General features: G+C 35.7%; 1 protein-coding gene across 4 annotated transcripts in view; it reads left to right on the forward strand.

The window, feature by feature from the left end:
- Nucleotides 1–26,967, forward strand: part of HBS1L (HBS1 like translational GTPase) — a 58,912-nt gene that overhangs the window by 16,161 nt on the left and 15,784 nt on the right. For 3 of the 4 annotated variants that reach the window (XM_039707014.1, XM_039707015.1, XM_039707017.1), the window contains 3 exons: nt 17,238–17,346; nt 25,478–25,734; nt 26,192–26,357. In XM_039707014.1, the coding sequence (XP_039562948.1) occupies nt 17,238–17,346; nt 25,478–25,734; nt 26,192–26,357 (532 nt within the window). Of the gene's footprint in view, nt 1–9,362; nt 9,428–17,237; nt 17,347–25,477; nt 25,735–26,191; nt 26,358–26,967 lie in introns of all 4 variants that reach the window. The other variant, XM_039707016.1, reaches the window with a different exon arrangement.

Genomic DNA, 26,967 nt, shown 5'->3' on the forward strand with positions numbered 1-26,967 from the left:
GTTTTATGGTAATTTCTCAAGAATACCACCAAGAACAGGTCTGTTCTTATAAATATTTAATAAGAAACAAAATTCACAGTAGAGAGTCAAGGTTGAAAGCAAGGCACAGGAAGCTGAAAAGCCTTACTCATGACATGGCAGATAATTAGGAATAGAGCACATTTAAGTCTCACATTTAAGTCTCACATTTAAGTCTAGGTTTGTAGGTATTGAGCTTTACTACTTTCTTTTTCTTACAGAGAAGCAGTTAAAAATATTAATAGAGAAACAGGTATTCCTTCACTGACATGTACCTTTAGTTTATGCTTTTTATTAATTCTGCGTTTATTCAGGATTTTGACATAGCTGGTAATACAGTGTGGGCAGTTTCAAGAAAAGAACAAATAAAATTGCCATGTGCTTACCTTGCATTTTGTTAATGTGTCTTTTCATTTTCTGGAAAATTTTTTTTTGCCTCTCCTGCATAAGTATCTTCCTTTATTTTTGCTTTACATTGGTAGCATTTAAAAACGAAAAAAATCACACAAACATCACCACAATGTGACTTGATGTAATTAGCTCTTTCTTTTTGCTCCGTTGAATGCAGCAAGCTTTGGTGTTGGTTCAGAATGATACATGTTTCTCTTCCCATGGACAAATACCCTTGTTTTCTGTCTTTTTATGTTGCTGTTGGTCATTGTGATAGTGGTTACTTAGTGCAAAGTGTCAGAATGCAGATTATTGGGCTTTAACAAATATCATTTATCACTTCTGGTTGTGGTTAATGGACAAATGAAGTTGGGAACCTTCAGTGACCAAAAACCAGACAAACTGATACTTTTGGATTTTATTTATAGGGAGAATTCCAAAGAAGAGCAAACTTTCTGAAGTTTAATGGTGATGTACAATATTTTTTCATTAGCTTTAGATTTCCTCAGGTTTTACTGCCATTTATCATATTAGGCTCTGATGCTTTGATTTTGGTCATTTAAAAATCCATTATTTATACATTGGTAGCTGAGAAGAAATTTTTATTCCCAACTTCAGTTGAATGTGGTAACTTTTCTGTAACATTACAGTTCTCAAGTGCCTGCTATAGGGATGAGAACCTATTGTACATAATTATACTCAGATATGTTACACATTCCGTCTGTGACAAAGAAAATGTGTTCTTTTCTTAATGGAAATGTTTGAGATCTGACATGATATATCTTAAATCATGGAAAGTAAATGAGAATTTAAAACTTCCGTGTTTTGGGTAAGAAAAATATATACACAGACTTTGCAAAGTTACTGCATCTTGACTGTGTGGGTTTTAGAAAGGAAGTGGCTTATTTCAGGGAAAAATGTGTCACCAGCAATGAAAAGCTTTTTTAATCCTTTGAAATACATTTTTGAGATTCTCCTCATACATACTGTACACCTACACTGGAAAAAGTGACACTCCAGGCTTTTTCTGAGTTTTCCTTCATAGTCCTCTAACACTAGCATGGTTTACATTTGTTAGGATGAAGTGTAAACCAATACAAAGTCATTTCCATAGTTGACTGTATTGTCTATGAAAATTGGGTGTTGTACTTGGAAGCTAAGGGAGCTTGGATGAAACTAAAAATGATTGTGTCCTTTTTAGAACTTTGGGATTCCAGAAGAACCAGAGATCCTAGGGAAACCGTAGCTCCACTTGTTCTTACAGTGTTCTCTCTCAGTCCATTTAGGTCATGGTAAAGATCAACTATCACGTGGTTTTCTCAGTGTCTTTAGAAGGTAAAGTGAAGAATTTACTAAATTCTCAGATGGGATTGCTGGATTGTGGGCAATGTATGATTGGAGTCAGATTTTTTTAAAATCCTGTTTTAAGGATGAATGAATCACTGCTGCTGTAGTGCTATTGTGTATCAATTTAAAGATTGCAAATCCTACCTGAAGTTGTACTTCAAGTTGTACCAGAAGACTACTCAAAGCAAGGGAATGCTGTTGGGAATGCTAACATGGTAGTGTTTCGCAGTTGAAAACTAGTGCATTTCAACTCTAGAAACTAATAAGACATCTAAACATTAGAAGTGACATATCCAATCCAAAATAGTGGGAGCAAAAGAAGCAGACTAAAATACATTACCTACTGGTAAAAAGGAGCTTGAGTGCTAACAGGAAACTGGGAATATTCAGAAAATAAGTTAAAAAGTAAAAGCCAGGTTGGTGTAAAAATCCAGGCTTTAAACACAAAACTATTCACTACTCCTTTTCTTCTTGGGTGACAAGACATGACCCATTTTTCATCATCTCACCTTCTGTGCTCGCAGCCTTTCAGTCTTTCAGTCTTCAGCAAGAACACTTACAAATATATGAAGTACCATTTTCCTCCCTTCTGTTATACTCATGATTGAAATGGTCATTAAAATTAAAACTCATGAGTCCACTGTCAGAAATTAATGCTTAAGATGCCAAAAGCTTGGAAAACTCGCTGACTTTATTGTGGAAAATACTTGTGTCTGCAGAAGTTGTAATGCCGTATTGTCAAAGACACGCAAGAGCTTTGACTGGTTGTTGCTTCGGTTATTTTTGTATGTTTTTTACTGCCTATAGAAGCTCACCCTTAGTGGAAATTTTGTATCTAATTAATTCCAAAATATGAGTTGAAGTTATTTTGGGTACTCCTTGTTGGAGTCCCTGCTGCAACTTTTTGTGGTTTTAGAATCACATTTTCCTATTTTTAATGTTTTCCTCTTCCTTATTGCTGACCCACATAAACAGGAAAATGACTAACTTTGCTTGTCCACTAGGGAAGATAGAGTAACTGTGCTTGAGTTGGAAAAAAAAAAGGGGAAAAAAGTGCTACCCAAAGATCTTAAACACTTTTCAAGGCAGAAGTGTGCTTTAATTTTTATGCTTTTGATGCTATTTTTATGATAACATGTATGCAAACAAACTATTGCAAGATTGTAGATCTATCTGTGTACTTACAGGTGCTACTGTAAATGTGTAGACAAACACATGAAGCAATGAACTTGAGTCCATGCGAGTTCCCTTCTTAAAGTCATGACAGAGTGAAATGCACTGCTTCAGGCTCTCAAGTGAAATTTTTCTGGTGTTGATCTGCATCTAATAAGTCTTCCAAAGCTTGTCTAAAACTGCAGGCTGTACTTTACTATGTTCAATAAGGTCGTTTCCTTGATAAATACAGTTGAAGCTTAATTCTAGGATTTTGTATCAGTTAGCCACTCAAAGGCCTACTGTCAAATCACCAAATTAATGGTGGATTCTCTAAATCCTTAGCAATGTTCCTTGTTTCTGGTAGCATCCATAATATATTCCTTAGGGAAACGTGTTTCTGATATGTTATCTGTTGTATCTAGGTGTTTGTACAAACTGCACAGCAGTGGTCCAGGAGAACTTTGTGGCTTTTCAGATAACTTAAGGTTAGTCTCTAAATTGGTAGTAATAGGTGTGTGAACTTTTCTGTGTTAGATATATATTTTTTCTGCTAATATGTTGGTTTTGATGCTGTGGAGGTTCTGGACTGCAGATAAATTAGGTGCCTTTGATCAGCCTTCTGCATTGATGCAGCTTAAGTTTGTTTTGCAAGTTAGATTCGGAGATCTTTAGCAGTTTCACACCTAGCATTCAAATATTCTTTGGATTACCAGTAAGATATTTAAATAAGAAAGAATGCTGAAAGATTTTTTTTTCTTTTCATTTTTATTAGCCATTGCTTCCTTGTCATTTCTGCCTTTCCTTAAATGTACTCTGTTTATGAACAGGACAAGATGACAGTGTGGCAAACTAACTCTGTTTATTTAGGAAATCAGTAGGGTGCTTTCCATAAGAATTAAAGGAAGCAGCACAAGTAGATGTTGAATGAAGCCTGTTGATCTTACAGTGAAGACATACAGAGAATTTCACAAAAATTAACTAGAAGAAAATTACGTGACAGTAAAGTATGACTTAGTAGTATCAATCTTCTTAATCTGAGAGTTTTGATCTCAGGCTTTGAGAATGTGGTCATCCTCTCCTGTATATGTATTTGGTTATTTCTTGTCTTTTGTTAAAGTTAGCTGCTGTGTAGGTTTGTGTGTGTGATAATTGAGCTTTCATCTGTGTAGTGCTGAGGACAAAATTCAGTTTGCACTCTTTTCTTTCTTTCTTTCCAAAAGGCCGGAGCTGCTCGAGTTTCGGAGGTACATGCAAAAAAAAAAAAAAAAGTGTCCTTTACAGCACAGGAATATCTGCAAAGTCTACCAGCAAGAGATACTAGTGGTGTAGCTAGTTATATCAGAAAAGCTGTAAGATAGAATAAAATATTGGTTCACAGTGTCATTATGAACAGTCAAGGTCTCTTCCAGTTGTGAGCAGTCACGTGTGGGATAGCACAACTTCACCCCATTATGTTATGGACAAATTACCAAGATGAGCATGACTGGACTTGAAGCCTCATTTCTCTTTGTCTCTCTTTTGATGTTCCACCATGAGTGGCAGATAGTATTGAGAGGGGAAGATGTTTAAAGTGGTATCTAATAAAATAGGGATGTTTAAAGTGGTATCTAATAAAAAATAGGGAAAGCATTCTGCTAAATAATAGCGCATTGTGAAATGTAATCTCTAGTAGTGAATTGTAGGTTGTGAGCATATTGATGGTGCACCTACAACTTTTGGTTTCATGATGTAAGAACACTGAAAATAAAATTAAGTTGGAAGGAGGAAATCTTAAGTGATTTCTCCTGGTATTATGTTTTTTAAAATTGAATGCCTCTAGAGTACTTAAACTGTCCCATCTACATAGAAATAATTTGTAAATCTAATATTAAAAATATTTTAGGCTGAGTCTAAGAAAAAGTGTTAAACTTTACTTTGCTTTTCTGAAATTTCTCGGGAAGAATTGCGATCCTGCAGTTATTCTTTTTAACCCCCCCACTTAATATGTTGATGTTGAGTAATGCAAAATTGAACCAATAGCATGACACATCATCCCTTAATCGGAAATATTGGAACAGTTAAGGTGGGGAAGAGTAGTTTGATCGATATTAGTCTTATTTAGAGAAAAAATGCAAAGGAGAAACAGCACCTTGTAAATTATTTTCTTTGTTGTCTTAAGTGTTTTTGCTTCATTATTTTACATCTAATCCTAGTACAAGAAGCACTGTTAATGGGTGTATGTTCACTCAGAATGTTTCCTTTGAACAGATTGTGTGAAGTGTTTAACTTGACCTAATTTGCATGTGCAAAGATCAATGTATTTTAATTCCTTTTGTGTCTGATTTGTTGTTTTTTAATATTTACGGTTTCTGAGTTGTATAAATTTGAACACTTATAATTTTTAGCTTCAGAGTAATTGTTCAGGTGGCTTTTAGATGTATGCATTTAACTGCTAAAGATTCAATTTTTAAAAATAAACTCAGTTAATATATTATTTAACTTTTTACAAGGTATACATTTTCAGTAGCTGCCTAAGTTTTGGATATTAATAGATTAGTTGGAATAAGAGATTTTGTATAAGAGATAGTTGCAATAGCAAAAGCGGTAGGATTTTCAAGTTACAGTACGTTTTAGCCATTCTGTTTTGTAAAACTCTAAATACCATCTCTCCTACTCTATCATATTTGATTACATCTCTGGTAATTAGGAGCCTGTCAGCTCCTAGGTCTGGGACTTCTGTGCTGGTACCTGTCACCTATCAGAGGTACCTTTTCCATCATTCATGTGTATTACTGGTTAATGTGAGCTATTTGCAGTAGTTAGATATTTACCTTTTGTAAATTCCCATTGAAAATGAAAATTCCATTCATTGAAAATGAAAATTCCTGTTTTCTTGGGGACATATGGGCAGGCCCTGTTCTGCTGGATTGCTTTAAAAAGTGAGAGCAAGTATTAGGTGTAACATCTTAGCTCCTATTTCACTTCTTATTCTTGGGTTCACTGAGCTAGCGGCCTTGCATAGAACACAGCTGTTTCTGAAGGCAAGTTTGTTAGAATGTCAGTCTTGTGTTTTACTGGCTTTCTCTTCACTGGAGCCTGCCTTCCAGCATCATTACTTCGATTCTGGTTAATACTGTCAGCTTTTTCCTTGTCATTTCCTCAGCTTACTAAAATTACTCCTGATCAAGAAATCCAAACAGTAAACATTGTCTTTTGGGAGTTTGGAAAATGACTGTGACTAATTTATTTGGTCAAAGTAATGGCTTTTAATGATTTTTATTTTGGAATTTAAAATAACACATTTGCTATCACTGTATTGGAGAGATATTTTTTGTTGGCAGTGATTTTTTTTCTTGTTTTTCTATCTAATTGTAGTTTTCAATATAGAGAACCATAATACTCTTTACTACATTTTTTATATTATGACTATTTAGAATATTGTTTGTGTTTCAGAAGAAAATTTCTGGTACTTCATTCATCTTCATTCCTTAGTATATCTTTCCTCTGTAGCAGTTTTCTTTCTTAGTGAAAGCAGCACAATGCCCTGAAGCAATTCTTCTTGAGTTCAGATCTCCACTACGCCTATGGACGGTGGAATTCAAGAGGCATTTAAGTATTTGTGGCAAAAATGCAACTTAGGTTTGCTTTGAGTTCTGTATATGAACAAATACTGAATGCAAATATGGTTTTAAACTGAGGCTCACACCCAAAGCTGGTTAGTAGTTACAATGAAATGCTTTTTAGTGGGGGGGTTATCTCTTGCTTAAATAGAAGAAGAAAGCCCCCCAAAACATCAGGAGTCTGAACATTTACTGTGCTGTGGGTGGTACCCATATCACCCACAGTTTGTCTGTTACAGTAAAGACTTTGTACTTAGTTTTGCCACATCCCTGAGAAGTACCCTAACTACTGGCTTGGGAAGATGTCTCCATCTGTGTTGGGTAGGAGGTGGTGGGCATGGCAAGGACAATCAAGAAGTCAGTTTCATCAAACAAAAGCAAAACCCCTTGAAATACAAACTGTTCCACATAAGGTACTTCCATCTCTTCAGTTCTATTTCTGCTGGCAATCCTATGCCTCCTCGCCTACTCTCTTTACCTTTAATGAAATTCTAGTAAATACTATTTCTTCTTTTATCTTCATTATAGGTAAAGCTTTCAAAATGGGAGTATTTGGCTGACTTTTTGTAAAATATGTAAGTAGAATATGTCTATTCTTTTGTCTTTTTAAGGGAAAAACCCCCACAAACTGAAAGGGGACATCTCTGAGGATTTGCTGTTTGATTACCATAACCTTGCAAGCAGAAATGCAAAAGTCATTGTCAGTCAGTGAGTTTCTCCCTTGTACTCATGAACAACTCCTATTTTTTTTTTATTAAATGCATTTGTATTTCAATTTACAGTAAGGGATGGGTGTTTGTATGTACCCAGTATTATGAGTAATTGCTGTACTGCTGTACCTTGATTTTTTTTTTCTTTTAACCTATACTCAACCTGTTGAACACTTGCTTCTTTAAAATCACATCTTACATAAGCCCCTGAACTGCTTTTTTCAGTAACTGAACAATTTTTGATATGTGATTAGGCTTTTGGCCTTCTGAAGCCACCAGTCTTCCTCTCTGAAACATGCCTTGTGCTGTGGCATTGCCTTATGCTGTCTGCATTGCCATTCCCGAAGTCATGGAGAGTCTGGTGTAATTGTAATGTCACCAGCAGAGTGAGAGGGTTGAGAATTCAGAGAACCTAAATTTAAGTAAGGCTTTAGCTAGTCCTGCCTAGAAGTTCTCACCACACAAAATTTTTGCATTTTTCTGGAACTTCAAATGATAGAAATATTTACAGCTTAAACAGTTGTGTAGGGCTAGTAAATACATTTTCTTGTACAGCTTTAAAAGACTATGTCATTACATTTCTGGAGAAAATTTGCAGAATGGTTTTGGAAAATTTGAACAAGTGTAAGACAATTTTACTCTTTAAATACTGTCAGATTGTTTCTATGTTTTTCATGTTCACTGTTCTTAAACTTCTATTTCATACTGAAGTAGTTTTAGTGCATAAATAAAAGTTGTGGATCAGGAAAACTTTATTTTTGTAAAATGCCTTGCACTCCATCAATACAATCAGCAGGAATGTACTTGAATAAATAATGTCAACATGTAAAGGATATGATGTTTCTGAATTATCAGAATGATGTGCAAATAGCACCATCCTCTGGCATTATAACATTAGTTATGAATTAAACCTGAAATTGCTGTTTGTTATTTTTGGAAATTTGATATAATTGTAATAGAATGTACATACTGTACTTTCAGTTTTGCATACTCATTTTGGGCCAAGGTTTAACAGAAATTCTGGTAATTTGCATGGACTCTGGGTTCTGTTCAATTAAGTGACTGGCTAAAGGGGATATCTTTTTAGGGTTATCCTGCCCATAGTGCTTACTCTGCTCTTTACATGACCATTTATGGTAGGAAGTTGCACTTCAGAAATATCAGACTGAGCTGTTTGTAAATCTCAGTGAAAGACAATTCAGTCATTTAAGAAAAATTCGTTGAGATAGAAAACACCACCAACGACTTATGGTTGTGTATCTGGGGGAGAGTAAAGGTGCTCTTACAGAACAAGTGCAAATATCTAATAAATTATTTTTACAGGCGATCGTAGCTTCAGTTACGGATTGAGAATGGGTATCGTTGGCATTGCTAGAATGCAGAGCAATACACCTCCCACAAATTAGGTTTCAGTAGTTACAGGATGAGTTGTGCTGAGTTACGGTCATGTGAAGGACTGAATTGTAGTCCATTGAACTATGAGCAGTAGGTATGAGAAATATCACAGGGGCATCCTTTTGAAAAACTTGGTGGAGAGAAAGTTGCTGTTTTGATAGTTGATCTCCTATTGGGCCTTTACGTGTCGGAAACATCAAAAGGAGACAGCTGATGTTTGGGTACTCTTGAAAGGAAAACACGCACCACCCCCCAGTCTGCCTTTCTGTACAGATCCCCGTTCTTTTACAGGGGAGGTGTTGGCTTAGTGAAACTGGAAATCTTAAGAGTTTTGCTATAGCATCAGTGCCTGTCTTTCCCCTAACAGATGAACCATGAATGCAAACCAGACTAATTATCCATGTTTCTGGAAAGACTGTACCAATGGTCTACGTATAGAACTAATCTGTGCATTTCTTTGCTGTCGTGTATTGCTTAAACATAATTTCATAAAAACTGGAGTGTTGATTTAAGCATCCAGATATTGCGACATACAAGGTTTAAGTTGTGAAAATGCTGAAAACTCCCAGTTGTAATAGACATGAGTAAAATCTTTTATATAAAAATATACATTTGTTCTCTGAGATGTGTTTCTGGCAACATTAGATATTCTAAATTAAATGTACACCATTCGATGGAATGATTGCAGTAAGGAGTCACTTGGAAAAAATAGTTTTAATAGGTAACATTAATTTTGTGCTGCTTGCAGGCTTGACCGTGTGTAAGTTAAATAAGTCCTGATGGCCAGAAAATTCTCACAGGAAGATGTTTCAGGTGAGAAGAGCAAGACAATGCAGCTGTAACTGACTGCTGGATTCTGTATCATTTGGCTTCATTTGGGGAGGTAGTATTGATGGCAAGACACATGGGTGAGACTCCAAAAATATTGGCTATGTTTCAGACAGGAAAGAAAATGCCTTGTTATAACACATTCCACACCGTCCACGTCAACCTGGTCTAACATTCATGTCTGTCCTTCTAATCCTCTAACTTAGTTGTGTTCAGTGTTTTTGTTGAATTTGTCTGTGTGCCCTAAACACATTATTTATTTCCTGATGTCATTCCACGTTTTTATTGCAGTTCCATTTTTTTCTACTTGATAATTTCAAACTCCTTATCTAGCCATTCCCTGTTTCCTATTTTTCTAATAATTGGCCATTATTATTTTCCATGTTTGCTCCTTTCCAGACATACTTTGCATTTGCTTTCAGTTCTGCTCATTTTCTGCTTCCTTTGTTCATGTTTGGCTCTGCATGGAACTTGTAATTGAGTATGTGGCCTCTTACTTTCTCCTTATACACAGTTTTTCCTCAGGTTAGGTTGTTCACTGTCTTTTTTTATTTTCATGGTCACTCTGTCACTCTATCACTGTTTTATCTTCTCTGCTTGACTAGTTTTCATTCTTCTAATCTTCATCTGTTTTTGATATTCTGTGTGTTTTACTGCTTGCCAGTTCTCACTATATGGTTTTCTTCTCTTGCCCTCCAGTTTTGTTTGTTTTTATGATTTATCCAGGACAAATTTTTGCCTCCAGTTTATTGCTGTAGTAGGAAACTATGAAGACCACAGGAGAGGTAGAATTTGAGTTCAGGTGACACTGTTGTGTCCAGCCTGGACAAAAACAGTTGTAGCAGCTGCATGCTGAATGTTGATGAAGTGTTTCAGGGATGTAGTTTTTAAAACTTAAACCATAAGAGCATGTGCAAACTGTTTGCTAAGGCAAAATCAGGTGGGTTTTCAGAATGTAGAAAGATCACTTGAAGGATTTATTTTATGCAAATAAACTTTCTTAGGTGCCATTTTCAAAAATCTTCTCTTTTATCTTTTATCTTCCAGTTTGTTTGTTCTCCCTGTTTGGAAGTTTAAAAAAAAAAAAAAAAGGTCAGCTCCAGGCGGGACCCTCACTTGAACAAATTATTTTTTGGACTAGAGATGTCAACTTGGTGAAAGCTGCAAACATTGAAAGTAAAGTTAGAGAGGTGAGGAGTGCCAGCTGGCTGTAGCAGGCTTCCAGCCCTTCTGACTGTGGCTGCTGTGCACCCGGTTGTTGCAGCTGCATGTAGTAAAGCAAACTTTTCTGGAACTTCAGTCTCGGGGTAGTAAGTTGTGCTGTTTGTGTGTGTTGTGCATCCTAGAAAACTGGTCCATGATGGACAGACTCAGGAATATCACCACTCAAGAACCTGCTGTATTTCTCTTCCCTCTTGTATCAAACCTTAAGAACAAACCAAAATAATTCTTGTAGTTAGGTACAAGTGAACATTTTTATTTTCAGCATTTTTCAGTGAAAATGCCTACTCCGAGTTACATGAAAAAAAGAAAAAAGTCATATTCACCCTCTGAAACTTTGCAGAGAAGGTAATAGTTATAACAGTGAGACCAAGTTACCTGGAAAGCCCCTGACTGTGGTTTCTATTAGGAAATAACCTTTCTTTTAAAAAGAAAAAGTTCAATGTTCTTGTTTGGAGAATTGTTTTCAGTAATATCTTTAGAATGGCTGTGTCTCATCACTGGGTGGTGACTTAGCAAGTTGTCTTTTCTATTATTTTGGACTGTTGCATTGTTTTTGGAAGTACTGTGGATGTTCAGTAGCATCCACTTGTATGATGCAGTTCATAGCAGCATTATGTTATATGGTTTTCTAAAAGTGTCTGTTTTGAACCAGTTTAATTTAAGTACTAAAGTTTGCATATGGAAGGAATTCTGGAAGGTGGAAGTTGTCACACATGCAAACTTTGTCACTGCTGTTGCATCAAAAGACTTGATGATCTATCGGGATGATGCACAGAAAATTATGTGCAGAAAGAATGTTTTAAAAGTTAGGAAGCTGTCTAAATTTGGGAAATCTAGGATATTCTGAGTTCCACAGTCATATTATGACAGGTGGTACAGGTGGTACATTGTTGAGAGTCTTGGACTTCTCATAGTGTTCTCAGAGTTGTGATATGGTGATAATACTAATACACAGTACCAATGCCACTGATGATAGTGTACTGCATCCCAGTGCAAACTTAACTAAACTGCAAGTTACCACTATATCCTATAGCATTTTGTAGAATTCATGAGTGTCAATTAATTCAGTTTAATTATGAAACCAAAACAAATTATTTTCAGTAGCATATCTCTAAATTCACAAGTTTTGATATTTCTTTGTTATTTTTTTCCCATGTGCTTTGACATTTAAAGAGGTAAAAATAAAATTATACTGTTTTTAAGGCAAATTAAAAATAAAAATTAAAGGCTTAAAGCTCATGAGGTTTCTGGCATAAATAGAAAAATATAAATAGTTTGAAGTTTTTCGGGTGCGTTTTGTGACAGGATGGATTTATTACATTTTAATATAAACCCAGTATATGTGGGCAAACAGGTGATACATGGTTCTGAGCATGAAATTGTGTGTAATTGTGTGGGTGTCTGCATCTGGTTGACTCGCTCATGTGTAGTCCATATTTGAAATATTTCACAGGGTCTTAAAATTAGTTTAAAATCATAGCAGAGCATATAGGAGGGGAAGTATATTATCGTGAGAGAAGTCTTGGTTATTAATTCTGCTTTTCAGACAGAACTGTGTCTTCTCATGACACGTGCACCCAGCTCATGACATGGTGCACAAAACCAGTGCCCTGTTATCTTTTATGTAATTGGTGGCTGTTGCTGTATAATGAGCAGACAGAGGTGTAAGTGACTTGTTTGTGGTTATATAGAAAGTCTGTAGCAGAGGAAAGGATGCAAACCATGTCTTGCAGATTAGAAAGCATGGTGTTGCATGTGTGTTTTTTATGGCAGTGCTGGTTTAGACAGCATTAGGAGGACCTGGTTAAGTAACTTTATTCTGTCTATCAAGTGTCAGTTAAATGTAAGATCCTCAGCCGCATTCCAAATTGAAATAGTATGCAGCTGCCTTCAAGTGCACATCCAGTTTTGAAAAGTGAAGAAACAGTATAACCAAGAAAAATGCCAAAAGCAAGTGAAAAATTGTCTGCAAGCTGCTTACAGTTAATTGGAACGTAATTCCCTTGGAGGTGTGATCCTTTGCCAGTGCTTATATACCACTAGTAGTTGGTTTGTGAGTAGACATGGATTTATTTAAATGGGATTGCCACCTGAAAAAGCATAGGCTTGACACATGCCTGACTGGAAATTTGTCTTTGTTTTTCAAGCTGATTTCAGGCACATGAAACATTCTGGTTCATTGTATCAGAAACAGGCTTCTCTATGCAGTGGGCTAATTGAGTGTAGAGTACTAATTTTGAGTTTGACTAGTGAAAGACTGCTTGGGAGGAGAAACTTCTGTGAATAGGAGTTAAAAGCAGTGGCATTTTGTTTCTGCTGTTAGAAAGATATGGCGTCTGAGCAAAGTCAGTGTGGATTTCAATACCCAGTGCTAGTGTGTATTTTTCCAAATATGCCAATATCCATTTGGTATCAATGTGTCTTTCTTGAGAGAGTGGCTCTTTTCATTCACTCCTAAACTACCTGGGAACAGACTGCACTGTCAGTCAACTCTTCCATTTACTGAAACCTTCCATACCTCCAACAAAATTAGAGAAAATATTAATGTTTGCCTTCCTGTTACTTTCAGTGTTAAGTGTATATATATGAATCAAAATTGAAAAAAGGACTAATCAAGCCTGTTATGTTTGATAATGTAGTCAGAGTAATGTTTTGATTTGTTTGTACAAATCTTCTACAGGTACTGCTTACAAACTATTTTAGAAAAGAAATCCAGAGGGAATTGCTCACAGTAAAGGAAGGTGGTTGACTAAATCTATATACTTCTACTATTCCATCCTGAACATCTAGAGAGACTGTGTTAATTTTTAAAGACTGTCCCAGTGTTTTACTTCTTCCTCCATATGTATTTGTGTCTGTCTTCATCATCTATATTTATCAGCCTGCAGGTAGTTTATTGTGCCATCAGATTTTGGGGTTCTGTTGCTAACAATTTTGAAGTTATATCAGGTGTCATTAGTAATACTTTTTTGAGTAAGTCTTAACAGACTTGTGAGTCTGTTAAGTCAGAAGACCAAATGGCAGTCACAGGAAAGGTAAAAACACAGCCAAGAATAATAGAAGAGAACTTTGTCAAGGTGTCATACACTCCAGTTGTACTGGGGTAATGGCAGTGCAGGTCTGTCTGTTCCCTTTGGTGTTAGACTGATCCCAGTTTAATACTGAGACAAGGTTCATCAATACACTTAGTTTTGTAGTAGTGTTTTGACTTGTAGCTACAGTGTGCTTTAGTCTAGGTACTCTGATGTTAGTGCAGTCTAAGTACCAAATACCTCTCTGGAAACTACTTTGCTTAAAATAGGCTGGAAGTTTGGGGTTCTGAACATTCTGAATTGTGAGAACTATCATGCTATGAGCATTTAAGATTTTACTTTTTTATTTTCAGTTTTATTTTTTTATTATTTATAAATATATGCTATGTGTTTCTGTGGAAAGAAATTTTTTACATTTTCCTAGTGTTTTGTCAATCAGTGCATTTACTTGTAAGGATACACACTTAGATTTATTTCTTGCAACGCTTAGAGCAGTGAAATGTAACAAGGTATTGGGACATATTTTGAAATTTTTGAAAGATGTATCTGTTTTTATTTTATCTGTACTCTTGATTTAGGAAATGTACTGCCATTGAATTACCTAGGTATGTGTTTGAGAATGTCCAAATGGCATTGGATACGAAGTACTTTATGAAGGCCTTCTTGGTAAAAATCTGTATACTCTTGTAATCCTTTCCCTTCAGAAGTTGATTCTCCACAGCTGCTCTTGTCCTAATCAGATTGGGATTACTGTTTCTATGTTTTTTCTGGGTTTGTAGTACGCTTCAGCTGCCGTAGGGTACCCTGCTTTTAGATTAAGAAGTGTTTTTAAAATTGTATCAGCTTTGTGCATTGACTTCCTTTTAGTTCCAAGGTGCAATTTAAGGATTTGCATGCAATCTGTTAAGTGCCGAATAGCTTTTGCTTTGCCTGCTAGAGCAGATAAGAATTTATCATGCAGTTTTCTCCGGTTCCCTATAGATTAGATAGTGAAGTAGACTCCTTTCCCAGCCTTCTGTCCTTTGTAATAAAGCCATAATTATTAATCTTTAATGGCGCCTGCACTGCATAAAAGACAGACTTGGTCCTTATCTCAAATGTTCTGCTTGATTTTATTGTACTTGGTTATAAAAACATTGAAGGCTGAAAATTGTATTTGATGCTTCTATCAGTAGTGTTACTAATAATTCTTGCCTTGCCTTTTCATCTGTATGAATGTCGCCATTCTTGGATTATTTCTATGGTTTGATTTGTCTTTATATGATCCCAGTCTGCTTCCTTGCTGCACCTATGCTTTGGTATTTATTTATTTATATAATTATTTATTATTGTTATTGGTACTTATAAAACTGAAGTATATATAAATAAAGAACTAGCCAAACTGTCAGCTTCAATGGACTGTTATTTTACTTTCTCTTGTTCTTTGTGATTTTAGTTTTGTATCTTCTTTCAACTTGTAGTGTTTCCTAAATTCTAGTTTTAAGGGTTTTTTTCTGTCTCAAATACTCCATTTGTTGAATGTGTTAAGTCTCCTTGTACAATTTAACTTCAAGTCTGTGTCAAATATTGCAGCATTGTTTGTACAGAGTAAAGCTTAATTTTGAAATTGATTAGAGAAGATGTTTTGTAAAACCTTTGACTTTCTGACTAATAGATTGCATGTTATTTTCAAGTTATACAATACTAATTTTTGTCTTTTCTTTCAACTAATCTCATTTCAATTTAATTGTGCTATTTGTAATTATTAGTTCCTTGTAGCCAGATTTAAAACATGGTATTTTCTGAGAATTCAGCTTTCAAATGACATGTAAAGCATTCATGTTTACCTGTTAGTTGAAAATGATGTCTGCTTGAAAATGGTTAGAATTGATGTAGAAAATATCATATCAATTGGGCAACAGAAATAATGTAATTTTTATTGTAACTGAAATGTTTTCTTATTAAAAAAATGCTATAAGCCATCTATTTAAGAGTTTGAAGATGAAACACAATCTTTGTGCTTAACTAACAGGCCCTGTCCAGTGAGAATTTTATATTCTGAATGTTTGTATTTGTTAGGTACATGATTTGAGATCCTTGTAAGCCTGCTTTCTATTGTTGCCTTTATTTCTCTTAATTTTGTTTCTTATTTGTATGCAACAATTCCTAAACTACATACAGACTACTTCTTGCAGAGATCTGCAGGTGGCATATAAATAAAATGAGTATCAGCAGATAAGACAAATGAGGGAGATGAAGACCAAGTCATCAGATAAATAAGAATGTCTCCATCTGTATTGTGATTGTTTGCTGTTGTAGACATGTCTGTGGTATTCTGCTTCCTTGCCTGAAATCTTCAGCAGTCTTGACCGCAATCATTTATGTAACCTACAGACCAATTTGATCTTGTGGTTTAAAGGTGTAGCTGTTGTGCTTTAGAAGAAAGTGCAGCATTAACATAAATGAGTAGGGCCAAATGTCTCCGACAGTTTGTCCTAATGTAGTGTATCTAAAATACTTGAAAGAGTAACTTGGTATTCACTTGACTCTTGAGTATCCAAACTGGTCCAATACTGGAAGAATAGTGGTGTTTTTCTAGTTTTCAGATACACTCGGTAAAGCATGTTTAAAAATTGCAGCTTAATTCTGAATTTGGGTTATTTTTTTGCTTTGTCATGTGTGTAACATCCTTCAGAACACAATGTGCAGCAGCTGTCACAAATGCTGTAATACAGGAAGTTTTTTACTTTAAGGAAAAAGGGATCCTAAAATAATAACAAGGGAACTGTGCAAAAAAAATGTCTAGTTTGCTTCTTTTATATAAACCCCTCCTCTGCAGAGTAAATAATTTGTCTTTTTTTTTACAGCTTGATAAGAAACAAATAGCACTGTAGTGCTATTAGTTGTGCAACTAGTTTCACAAAACTAAGAATGAACTTTAATTGTGTTTTCATTTAAGTTATGGTAAAAGATAATACCTTTAATTCAGTTACTAAATTCTGGTAATTAATTCTAAATAACCTTGAAATTAGCTAGCTTTGGAGTATTGCTTGGCTTCTTGATTGTAATTCAGTACAAGGCAACTCTGTTTTCAGGTTTCAGGCAAGGCACTGCAGCCCACACATAGCTGGTGCTGATGCTAGTATTCTGTGAGTTGGATATATTTTTTTGCTTTACAATATTAGCAATATTAAGGCAAAAGAAAATCTCTAAAGAAGAATTAATCTAATTATCTAGTGAGTGGCTGCAAACTATTTCTTTATCTTGTGTTGCATGAAATGCTTCTGGCATCCTGCAGAGCTGCTTCTAGTAAAGCTCTTTCGTAGTGTAGGTGTCATGTGAGTGCTTGGAGATAGATGTGAGATTTTCACAATAGATCTAACTGTAGATTATTTTGATTAATTATGTAATACATTCCCATAAGACACTGAAATGTGAGAGTTGGTCATGAAGGACTGGTATTGTTGGGTCGGAGAGAAGTAATGGGACTTGTTAAACTTTATATTTGACACCTATTAGTCACAACCTTAAGTTCAAACTTACTTTTTGTCTATTACTAGGAAAAACAAGGGATTCCCAGTCAGCCAGAATGGAATCTGAAATTGTGCCAAAAATTGCCAAAATGACAGTGTCTGGAAAGAAACAATCTATGGGATTTGAAGTTCCATGGTAAGCCAAGCCCTCATACATCAAGGTACATCAGCAGCTCCTCTTTCAGACTGATGCACCTGTAGCAAGTTTTCTTATTTTTTTTTTCTATTTTTCACAGCAGTTTTAGTGTTACTCTTCAGAACTAACCATCTCAGCTTCTTGTTTGACTCAGAATTACTTTCAGAAGATAGTACCTCACGTTTTGAGTTTAACAAATCCTTTCACTATGAATAGTGCATAGAGATATCAGGTAGTCAGATTATTTAAACATCCGCTTCATAGAATACTGAACTTTCTTGGTGTTCGTTTTATTTTAAATTTAGTTCTCTAAGTGGAATTATGAAATCAATAAATCTTAACTGTAATTGCTTGTTCTTCAAAGGAAGTAATGTATTTAAGAATAGTTGATGGGGAAAACAATCACTTATGGCTAAATCATACCTTCCTCTGCAGCTTTTATTAACTTTAACAGGTGTCCAGGGTACAACTGTTGTAGAGTTTGGTCCTACTTGTGCTATAGCTAAATTAGTGGTTCTAATTTTATCCTGACTTGGAACTGTTAAGGGGGATGTCTCATGAGAGCAAGAATACAGACATCTGAATCAGAGTCTACCTACAGCAATAGCCAGCAGTGAATAGTTAAATATATAAGGACAGGGCATGTATATTGGGAATATGGTCCATGACATATTGTGGTTCCCCACAATTTTTATTTGTTTTTTGGTTGCGACTGTTTCTATTAAGACTGGTTAATGTATTTTTCTTACTTGGGTACCCTTATTCTGTTTTTGAACCCAGTCTTACAATAGCTATCTAATCTCTGGCAAGAAATTCCACAGTTCATCCTGAGGTAAAAAAATTCTCAAGTGTAAGTGCCAACATCCCAACCTCATCCTGCAGGGTTTGTATTTCTGATCTAGAAAGCATTCTTGGGAGTAAGAGGGCAGCATAGTCTTTATCTTACAGTATCTTGTGCATGTTTGATAACTGAATGGAAAGCAAGCAGTTTCATCTACTTAAGCACATTTAATATAAGGTGTGAAATTGATGTCATTATTCCTTTATGCTACTAAATGCCATTGCTAAAAGACATCACCTTCATTCAATCGCCTTAGATGCAATAAGTTCCAAATGAAAAATTTCTGGGACTCACAAAATATTTTGTCTGTACTGTTTGAGAATTGCAATATATAAAGGAAGTGTAATTTTTTTTTCACTTGCTGTCTACTAGTCAGTGACTCTGGGTTTGACAACTGGACTCATGAAGTTCCAGGCACCTTCATCTCTTATGTTCTTACTAAACTTCTGAGAAGTTAGAGTTTTTCATGGGGACTTCTATGTAGTAATTTAATTTGGATAGAAGTTTAGAAAAAGAAAGGAATATTCAGTGAGTGAAGAAGATCTGCTAGCTAATTTTATGAAGTTGTGATTGATTTTTTTTTTCTTTTAATCTGTAATAATGGCTATTTAAAATCTTTTTTTCTAAAAAAGAGCAAATACAGAATTTTGTATCTGATACTTAGCAGGTGTGCCTGCTCCACAGGGAAGGAGGAGATAAGAGGAATGTTTCTTCATCTGTAGACTTAAGTACGTCTTGGATAGGCTAGTGATGACTCAGTCTCTAATGAGAGGTGGTTGTCTCCAACATGGTTCTCAGCCATTCTGCTTCTTTTCAGGGTCACTGACATAGTTTGTATCATGCTTGCTTACAGTTAAGTGGCTGGAAAAAGATTAAGCCTTCAGGACCTGTGGGTAAATCCTCTAGATAAATCCTTAATACTGCTCTTGTGAGACCCCATCTGGAGTGCTGTATTCAATTCTGGGGTTTTCAGCACAGGAAAGACATGGACCTGTTGGAATGGGCCCTGAGGAGGCCCCCGAGATTGTTAGAGGGATGAAGCACCTCTCCTATGAAGACAGGCTGAGAAAGCTGAAGTTGCTCAACCTGAAGAAGGGAATGCTTTGGAGTGACCTCATTCCAGCTTTCCAGTAGCTAAAGCGGGTGTATAGGAAAAATGGGGACAGACATTTTAGGAGGGCTTGTTCTAACAGGACAAAGGGTGTAATGGTTTTAGACTGCAAGAGGGTCTAGATCGTATTTAAGGAAGTTTTTTACAGTGAGGGTGTTAAAACACGAACAGATTCCCCAAAGAGGTGGTGGATGCTCCACCCTTGGAAACTTTCAAAATCAGGCTGGACCAGACTCTGAGCAACCTGATATAGTTGAAGATGTCCCTGCTCATTGCAGGGGGTTTGGACTAGATGACCTTAAAAGGCCCTTTCTAACCTAAACTATTCTGTCATTCTACAATAGTGAAGATGGTTTTTAAATCATCTCACTTAGTGGTACTGCAGAGATACTAATTGAAAACAAATTTATTTTTACTGTAGAAATTGGATATACTTAAGGTATTTAGGTTTAAGTGGGAGGAATAGGTAAGAAGTGGAATGATTTGTAAAAGAGCATGAGATTTGGAGCACAGCCAATCAATGAATATGGAAGAAGATACAATTTAAAGTTACCTGCATGTCTTAAAGATCTCTTCTTCAAGGAGTCTGATGAGGCCCTTCTTTCTTCTTTTGCCTAACAGACTACTGTGGAGGCACTGCCAAGGCCTATGGTATTGACTTGATAGAAGCAGATAATCATCTATTTCTAAACATGGACCTCCACCTCAATTCAATGAGTATTAGGGTTGGTTTTTTTCTTCTGCAATTACCTTCTGGATTAATGGCAGGATAAGGATAACCTGTTAAGGAACAGAAGGAATCTGTGTTTATTAACACCTAAGAAAGACTTGTTCCTTTGACCCTTTTTATAAGTTCTTTATGTTCTTGTTTCATTGTTAATTTACTGCAGGGTGTTTATAATAAAACAGGGTTTTTTTAGGTATATAGTTTATGCCACTGACCAAAAGCACCAGTATAAATTATTCAAAGCATTTTAATGGATTATAAAACGTTTGTAACTGTGCCCTCTACTATTACTCCAAAGTATTTGTATGGTGCCAGTGCAGATACCATTAGAAGGAAATTGTATAGTACATATGAACTAGTTTTGTTGTTACCCATATGGGATCTTAAAGGTAATTTTTGGATCATGTTTTTAAAAACAGCAGCCTTGCATTAGCAAAAACCCCCATTCTTTGACTAACTATTCAGTCTATGATTCAGTCTTGTTTTGAGGTATAACCTCATATTAATTAGTGAATCTTATTTGAAATGGATGGATTATTAGAAGTCAGTAATTGCTTTGAACATTGATTGCCTTTGTTGCTGGGTATTTTTAGTGGGATTGTCTGCAGAAAATGGAGTTTGCTGGTAAACTGATGCTCTAGCAAAACTGTTTACTGGGCTTTTTCTTTCTGTTAAGTAATAAAGGAAGCCGGAAGAAGTTGTGACCAAAAAAGGGCTGATTATTTTAACTAGTCTGACCAATATTTTGTAATTAATAATTTTGAAAGGGGAAATAAATGTAGACATTTCTGTAATGACTGTAAGTACTCCAAAAGAGTCAGTTGTGTAAAAATAATTCACCCAGCATCGAGACTAGAAGATTGAAAATAATGTTTAAAAGCTAAATTCTGAAGTGTTAATATTGAGCAGATGAGCTTTCAGGTTCCTCTTTGAGTACGTGGTGGTGTGAACCTTTCAATACTTGTGGGAGATTGAATGCCTTCTAACATGTCTTATAACAGTATATGTTGTATTTATTAATATTCCCCAGGAAAATGTAATGTAAATGTTATGTAACCATAACATTCAGTTTACTGTTAAGGTCTTGTTGGCAAGACAGCACAGGAAATTTCTGGCCTGGCAGTTTTAATTTTTACTAAATGTTGGTCCCTGCCAGGCTTTGGTTTGTCTGGTGATTTCCAAAAGAGCTGTGATAGGCTGTTTTGAGATTCATGCCTGAATTGCTGATGGCCAAGCTTTCTTGAGTACATCATCTCAGTGCATGTGCAAGGTTCATAATAGCTCTGTCCTGTCAAAGAAGTTGAGTTACATAATCAATCAATGGCTCCATGTTACCAGACAGCACTGGTTGGCAAACTGAGACTGCTTTTGAGAGTTCCATCAACTTCTCAAACAATGATGCAAGCAATGGTTTAGGATTGTTAAACCCTAGCAATCTTCCTCCAATATAAATTTTTCTTCATATGGTAGGTTGTCATGGCTCAGACCAAGCTACAACTTTGCTACCAAAGATGCTTTTTAGTGCAGTTGACTTGGTTATATTCTCAACTGCCTGCACTAGTGACACACTAGTATTGCCTTCTGACAGGGTTTTCAGTTCAGTAATTTTGTAAAACCTTGTGGGAAGAGGCTAGCTGAAGAGCGTTTCCAAGGTCATTCATTTTTGTTTATTGACTGTCAGAAATGGATTTCCTTAGCATTTTTCTGAGCTGTTATCAAGCTTTCAGTAAACTGCTCAACTGGTTGCCATGAAGTATAAGTAACTGTCAGGGTCATACTGTTGCATTTCTTTTCATGTACTTCCATGAGAGTGGAATTTAACCTGCCTGCTTTCCTGCTTAGGCACCTAGCAATAAACTCGCTCTCCCTTTCTCTGATGCTGTTCAACAGAAAGCTGCATTGTGTTATTAGGGGTGGTCTGTAAGTAGATCATATGCTCTCTCCATTCTGATGTTTCTTCTCTGAAATGGCAAGTCTAAGTTTATTGTGGCACAAGTTGTTTCCAGGTTTCCAAAACATAGTAATATCTGAAATTTTTTAACTTTGGCAGTGTACTGACTGTTCAAATAGTGCACCCTTGAAAAAGTAGCAAGGCCTAATGATGGCTGGAGCTCTGTTTCACTAATTTCACTTGTATCTAGCACTTTTTCTTTGCACCACCCAAAACAAAAGCTATTTGGCAGCCTTAAGCAGTGGTGGTTGCAACAAAAACTACATAGAAATGAGAGAGTACTTGGTCTCTGGCAATAACCATGGTTCTTTCAGATGCTGTAAGTAGTTTGTATTCTATCACACAAAATCCATCCTATTTTGGGGAATCCTTACTGGCATTGGCTTTGGCCTGCAGGAGGATCTTACCATATGGGATTAGAAAAAGAATCATTACCTAGTTTAATGAAATAAAATTTAGAGGCTTGCAAATAACCTCTATGAAAATACATTCTTGTCTCTTAATAGGCTGATGTGACAATGTTTGAATATATTTTGGAAAGCTATACAAAAATAGGAGAGTTATGTTTGTGGGTCGCATTACTTTCAGCTTCATCTAAATAACTGCCTTTTATTTTTTTTTTCACTTTTGAAAATTTGGTTTGGGAAGAAATGCATACACCGAAAAGGAGAGAAAACTACTGCCGGCTGTAAAGGCTGTTTTGATATGACTTCTTATACAAATAGTTTTCTCCAGAACTTCAAATATTAGACTTTCAAGGAAGAAAACTTGATACCAATGTAAAATACCATATTTGCATTTCAGTGTGACCTTTGCATATTGGCACTAGTCCTGGTACTTCAATGTTAACATGCTAGATGTTATGCTGAGACTGAACTGATTTGCCTAAAGAAAGAGAAAAAAGATGGAAGAGTCTTAATCTTGATTAAAGCTGTCTAATGCAAATTAATTGTAAATATGTGAGGCTCTCTTAAATGATTGACACAAAAATTATTTGTTATACTTTATACCATTCAGATGATTTTTAATAACTTATTACAATATGTAGAAAACTTTATCACAATTCTCTGTATATTTACCCTCTATCAACTCGATTGTTTCCAGTCTGTTTTCATGAAGTAAAATTTCCCTGCAGAGACATTGGAGAAAATAATTGTTTTGCCATTCCAAAGTAGGTTTTTAGCTAATACTTAATGTACTATTTAAAGAATTTTAAAGGCAGAGCCTTTCGTTACCTTTTCCAGTAAAAGATAGCATAATTGTATTGGCTTTTTCCCCGTGGAATAATTTGTATGTAATCAACTTTCTTCATTGCTACATGTAAAGCAATGATGACCAACTATTGTTTTAGTTTAAAGAATCAAGTGTTATCAAGGTTATTCAGCTTGTCAAGCTGCAATGCTATCTGTAACATGGGAGTGATAGTTGCTGATACAGAACAGTTGGCTTTGTAGTGTGAATTCTAGAATGTCAAGATTGTGTGACCCAAGGCAGTAGTTTCTATCAAGCTACTTCTCCTTCTATCAAGCTACTTGTCCTTCTCCTACAAGTGGTTTAGAATATTTTGTAGAATAACTTTTTAGAAAAGACTTAATACAAAAATATAAAAAGACTTTATGAATCTATATTTTGTTTAATATCAAATAGACTTTATACAGAATTGTCTACCCATTCATTATGCAGAAGCACAGGTACCATCTGTACCCCTGCAACCATCACAGTTGGCGTAAAACAGGTTGTTTGCTTAGCTAATTTGGGAAGCATGCCTGGGTATCCAGCCTTGAGGCAAGAACCTGACCTTGGGTTTTGAAAAAAAACCCTGGGTATTCAGCCTTGAGGCAAGAACCTGACCTTGTATTTTGTAGCCAAAAGAAATGAGTGTTGGAATTTTTGCTTTGGTCTCCCAATCAAGAGAAAAACTTGGCTTTGGGCCTTATAAAAAGGTGTCAAAATCAATCAGTCTGCTGCAGTACTGATAACACAGGTGGGTTCTGAAACTGTGGGGAAGAAGGGGGAGCCATAAAATGTCACGTGTTACTTATTGCTCTAATGAGAGGCTAAGTTTGCATTTGATCTGAACATTTATAATGTTTAAATTTTTAGATCATAACTTTTCAACAGCTTTCTTTAGTAGACTAATGTGTTGAGGCTGTGTTGTTCCATGAGTCTGTGTAATGGAAAGGGACTAACGCAATGCAAATACTCCTACGCAGACAGAAAATGAGAAATAATGTCAAATAAAAGCTGAGATGTCACAATGTGGGATTCTAAAGTACCAAAACAAATAGTTTTGTTTGTAGAAGTCTAAAAGATTAAAACTGGGTAGTTAATTGTGGCATGTAAACAGAAAGTGGATGGAGAGTGAAAATTTCAGTGTGGATGCGGAAGCACTTGACTGAGAGCCTGCATGAACCTGTTCCAGAGAAAGCAATCTGCAGCATGATTGTACTGAACTTGAACGGATTTCCAGTTTTCCAGGGGAAGAAGCTTCTTCCCTTTGGATAAAATTTTAAGTATAGTGTTTTGTAAGGATTTTAGTTTTCTGTATAACCAGTGCTTTGTATATTGACATTTGCTGTGATAGAATGTTGGCAGAACTGTAAAAAGTGCTTCTGTTCCAGTCTTGTTTCTTACATTAATGCCTCACCATGCAACTCTATCAGGCAGTAAGAAAGCTTTTGCTGTCTTTAAAATCTTACTTAGTGTTTGTTTTTAGTGATCATCTTTGCTATGACAAATAAAGAATAATATTGTACATTCTCCAAAAGCTTGTGTCGATCAGGAAAATATGTTCATTTATAAAATGGAGATAAAAAGAGACAGTGTAAGAAAATATATATTTGAGATTATTTATCATTAGGATTAGTATGGTGATTTGTACAACAGGGTGTTAGAAAAATGGAGTTTGAGAATCCAAATCTCTTTAGTCCTGGGTTTCTTGTTTGATGCATGAAACAATTTTTTTTCAATATTGATAAATCTTAACTCATCTTGTTACAGTTCTGTATAAGCATTGCACTTTAAATTGCAGCTTACATGTGCTTAATATCAACTCTTTATGTTCTATCACTGTTCTCAGAATAAAAGATTACTATGTTGAACTGTAGTAAGGGTACTGTACGTGGAAACTGTTTCAGGATCTGTGCTTCAAAGTTGACTTAGGCTCTTAGTTCAGAGGAAACCTGCTCTGTGGTTGTTCTGCATAATTGTCCTTCCCCTTCCTGTTAAAGGAAAGGTCTATGGAAAGCTTGTTTATCTGTTTCATATATTTTACAAGATTTCATCTTATCTTGTTTTTGTAAACAGTGCTGCTTTTCAGACAAGATATTCAGAGCTGGCATCTGTGCAGTTTTTATCCAGCTGCTTATCAGTTCCACCTTAATGGGCTTATCACATACTCCCTGGGGCTTACATGATAGTGAATGGAAAACTCAATTTCTGTCCCCTATGTCTATGTCTTCTTTTCCATTTGCATTCTTTGTGTTTTCTTTTTTTCCCTAGTGCAATTGCTGAGGAAAATGGCCACACTAATACACCTCAGAAAGGACTGTTACCTGAAGATGCCAGTATAGCTTCTGGGGCACTTGAGGCTGTCTCAAAATCTACTCCTTCACCCCAAGTAGTGCAGGTTTCAGAAGAGCAGAATATGGTGCCTACTCCAGCAAAAAAGTCAAGCAAGGCAAAACCACAAATAGATGTGAAAGCAGAGTTGGAGAAGAGACAAGGAGGAAAGCAACTGCTGAATTTGGTGGTAATAGGTAATACTGTTAAATTACATTTCTGACAAACAAAGTTTAAAAACTGTGTTGATTGAATCTGGAAGTGATACACAAGCTAAACTTTCCTCACTCAGGGGAAGAGGATCTCATACTGTTTCCAGTTCCTTCTGCAGCTTTTGGAGGGAGTACATTCAGATGTCTTTGACTTGGACAGTGAGGTTGACTTAGAGTCCCTTTGAGCATACAGACCATGTTTGGTTTCATTGTTGCAGCATGTTCTTTTTAGCATGAATTTGGAGGTGCTCTATGGCTGTTACAATAGGTTGTTACAATAACCTGTATTCCTGTGTCTCTGTGTCTCACAGGATTGTGAAGTTCTATGGATTACAGAAGCATTATCATCGCATGTGATGTTCATATGTTTAGAATATTTCTTGTGCTAGACCTAAATTACATAAATGAATAAAATTGCTGTAATATTTATTTTCTTCCACAGGACATGTTGATGCAGGCAAAAGTACTTTAATGGGTCATTTGCTGTACCTTTTGGGAAATGTGAACAAAAGAACGATGCACAAATACGAACAGGAATCTAAAAAGGCTGGTAAAGCTTCATTTGCCTATGCATGGGTCTTGGATGAAACTGGTGAAGAAAGAGAAAGGTAGAAATACATTTTGATGGGAGTTACCTTTTTTTCTGTGAAAGAACAGCATTTGTCAGAAAATATTAGTCTGATGAACTAAGCATTGAAATGTCAGTTCATCACGTGTGACTTACATTACTTTTAAAATAAAATCTACAAATTAATTAAATTAACAATATTTGTATGCTTTATAAAAGGCCTTTATTAATTTGAACTATGAAATTTAAAATTGCATTTTTATATTGAAGAAATGAGTTTTCTGAATTGGTATTTTTGGTTGATTGATTTTTGATTCTATGTTCTCTTTGCTTTGAGTTTTTATTTTAAAAACCACAACTTTCTGGAATAATCTGTAAATGTGTGGGATTTTGGGGGGCTTATTTTGCTGTTGGGATTTTTTGGTGATTGGAAGCAGCCTATTAAAAGTATCTTCTACTACAAGATGTTTTGTCCCTTGAAAGTTCCTGTCTTTCTTGATTGTCTGTAAAGGGAGATGCAGATGATTAACCCAGATACAGACATGTGCATGGTAGGTGTTTGCATGTGCTGAGATGGATCCTATCCTGTGTGTCATGCAGAACATGTGGAGAGTAGCAAGAGGTGGAACTGAGTCCAAGTGTGTTGTGAT

The sequence above is a fragment of the Passer montanus genome, unplaced genomic scaffold (assembly GCF_014805655.1).
Source record: "Passer montanus isolate IOZ18808 unplaced genomic scaffold, ASM1480565v1 scaffold2, whole genome shotgun sequence".
In the NCBI taxonomy this organism is placed as follows: Eukaryota; Metazoa; Chordata; class Aves; order Passeriformes; family Passeridae; genus Passer; species Passer montanus.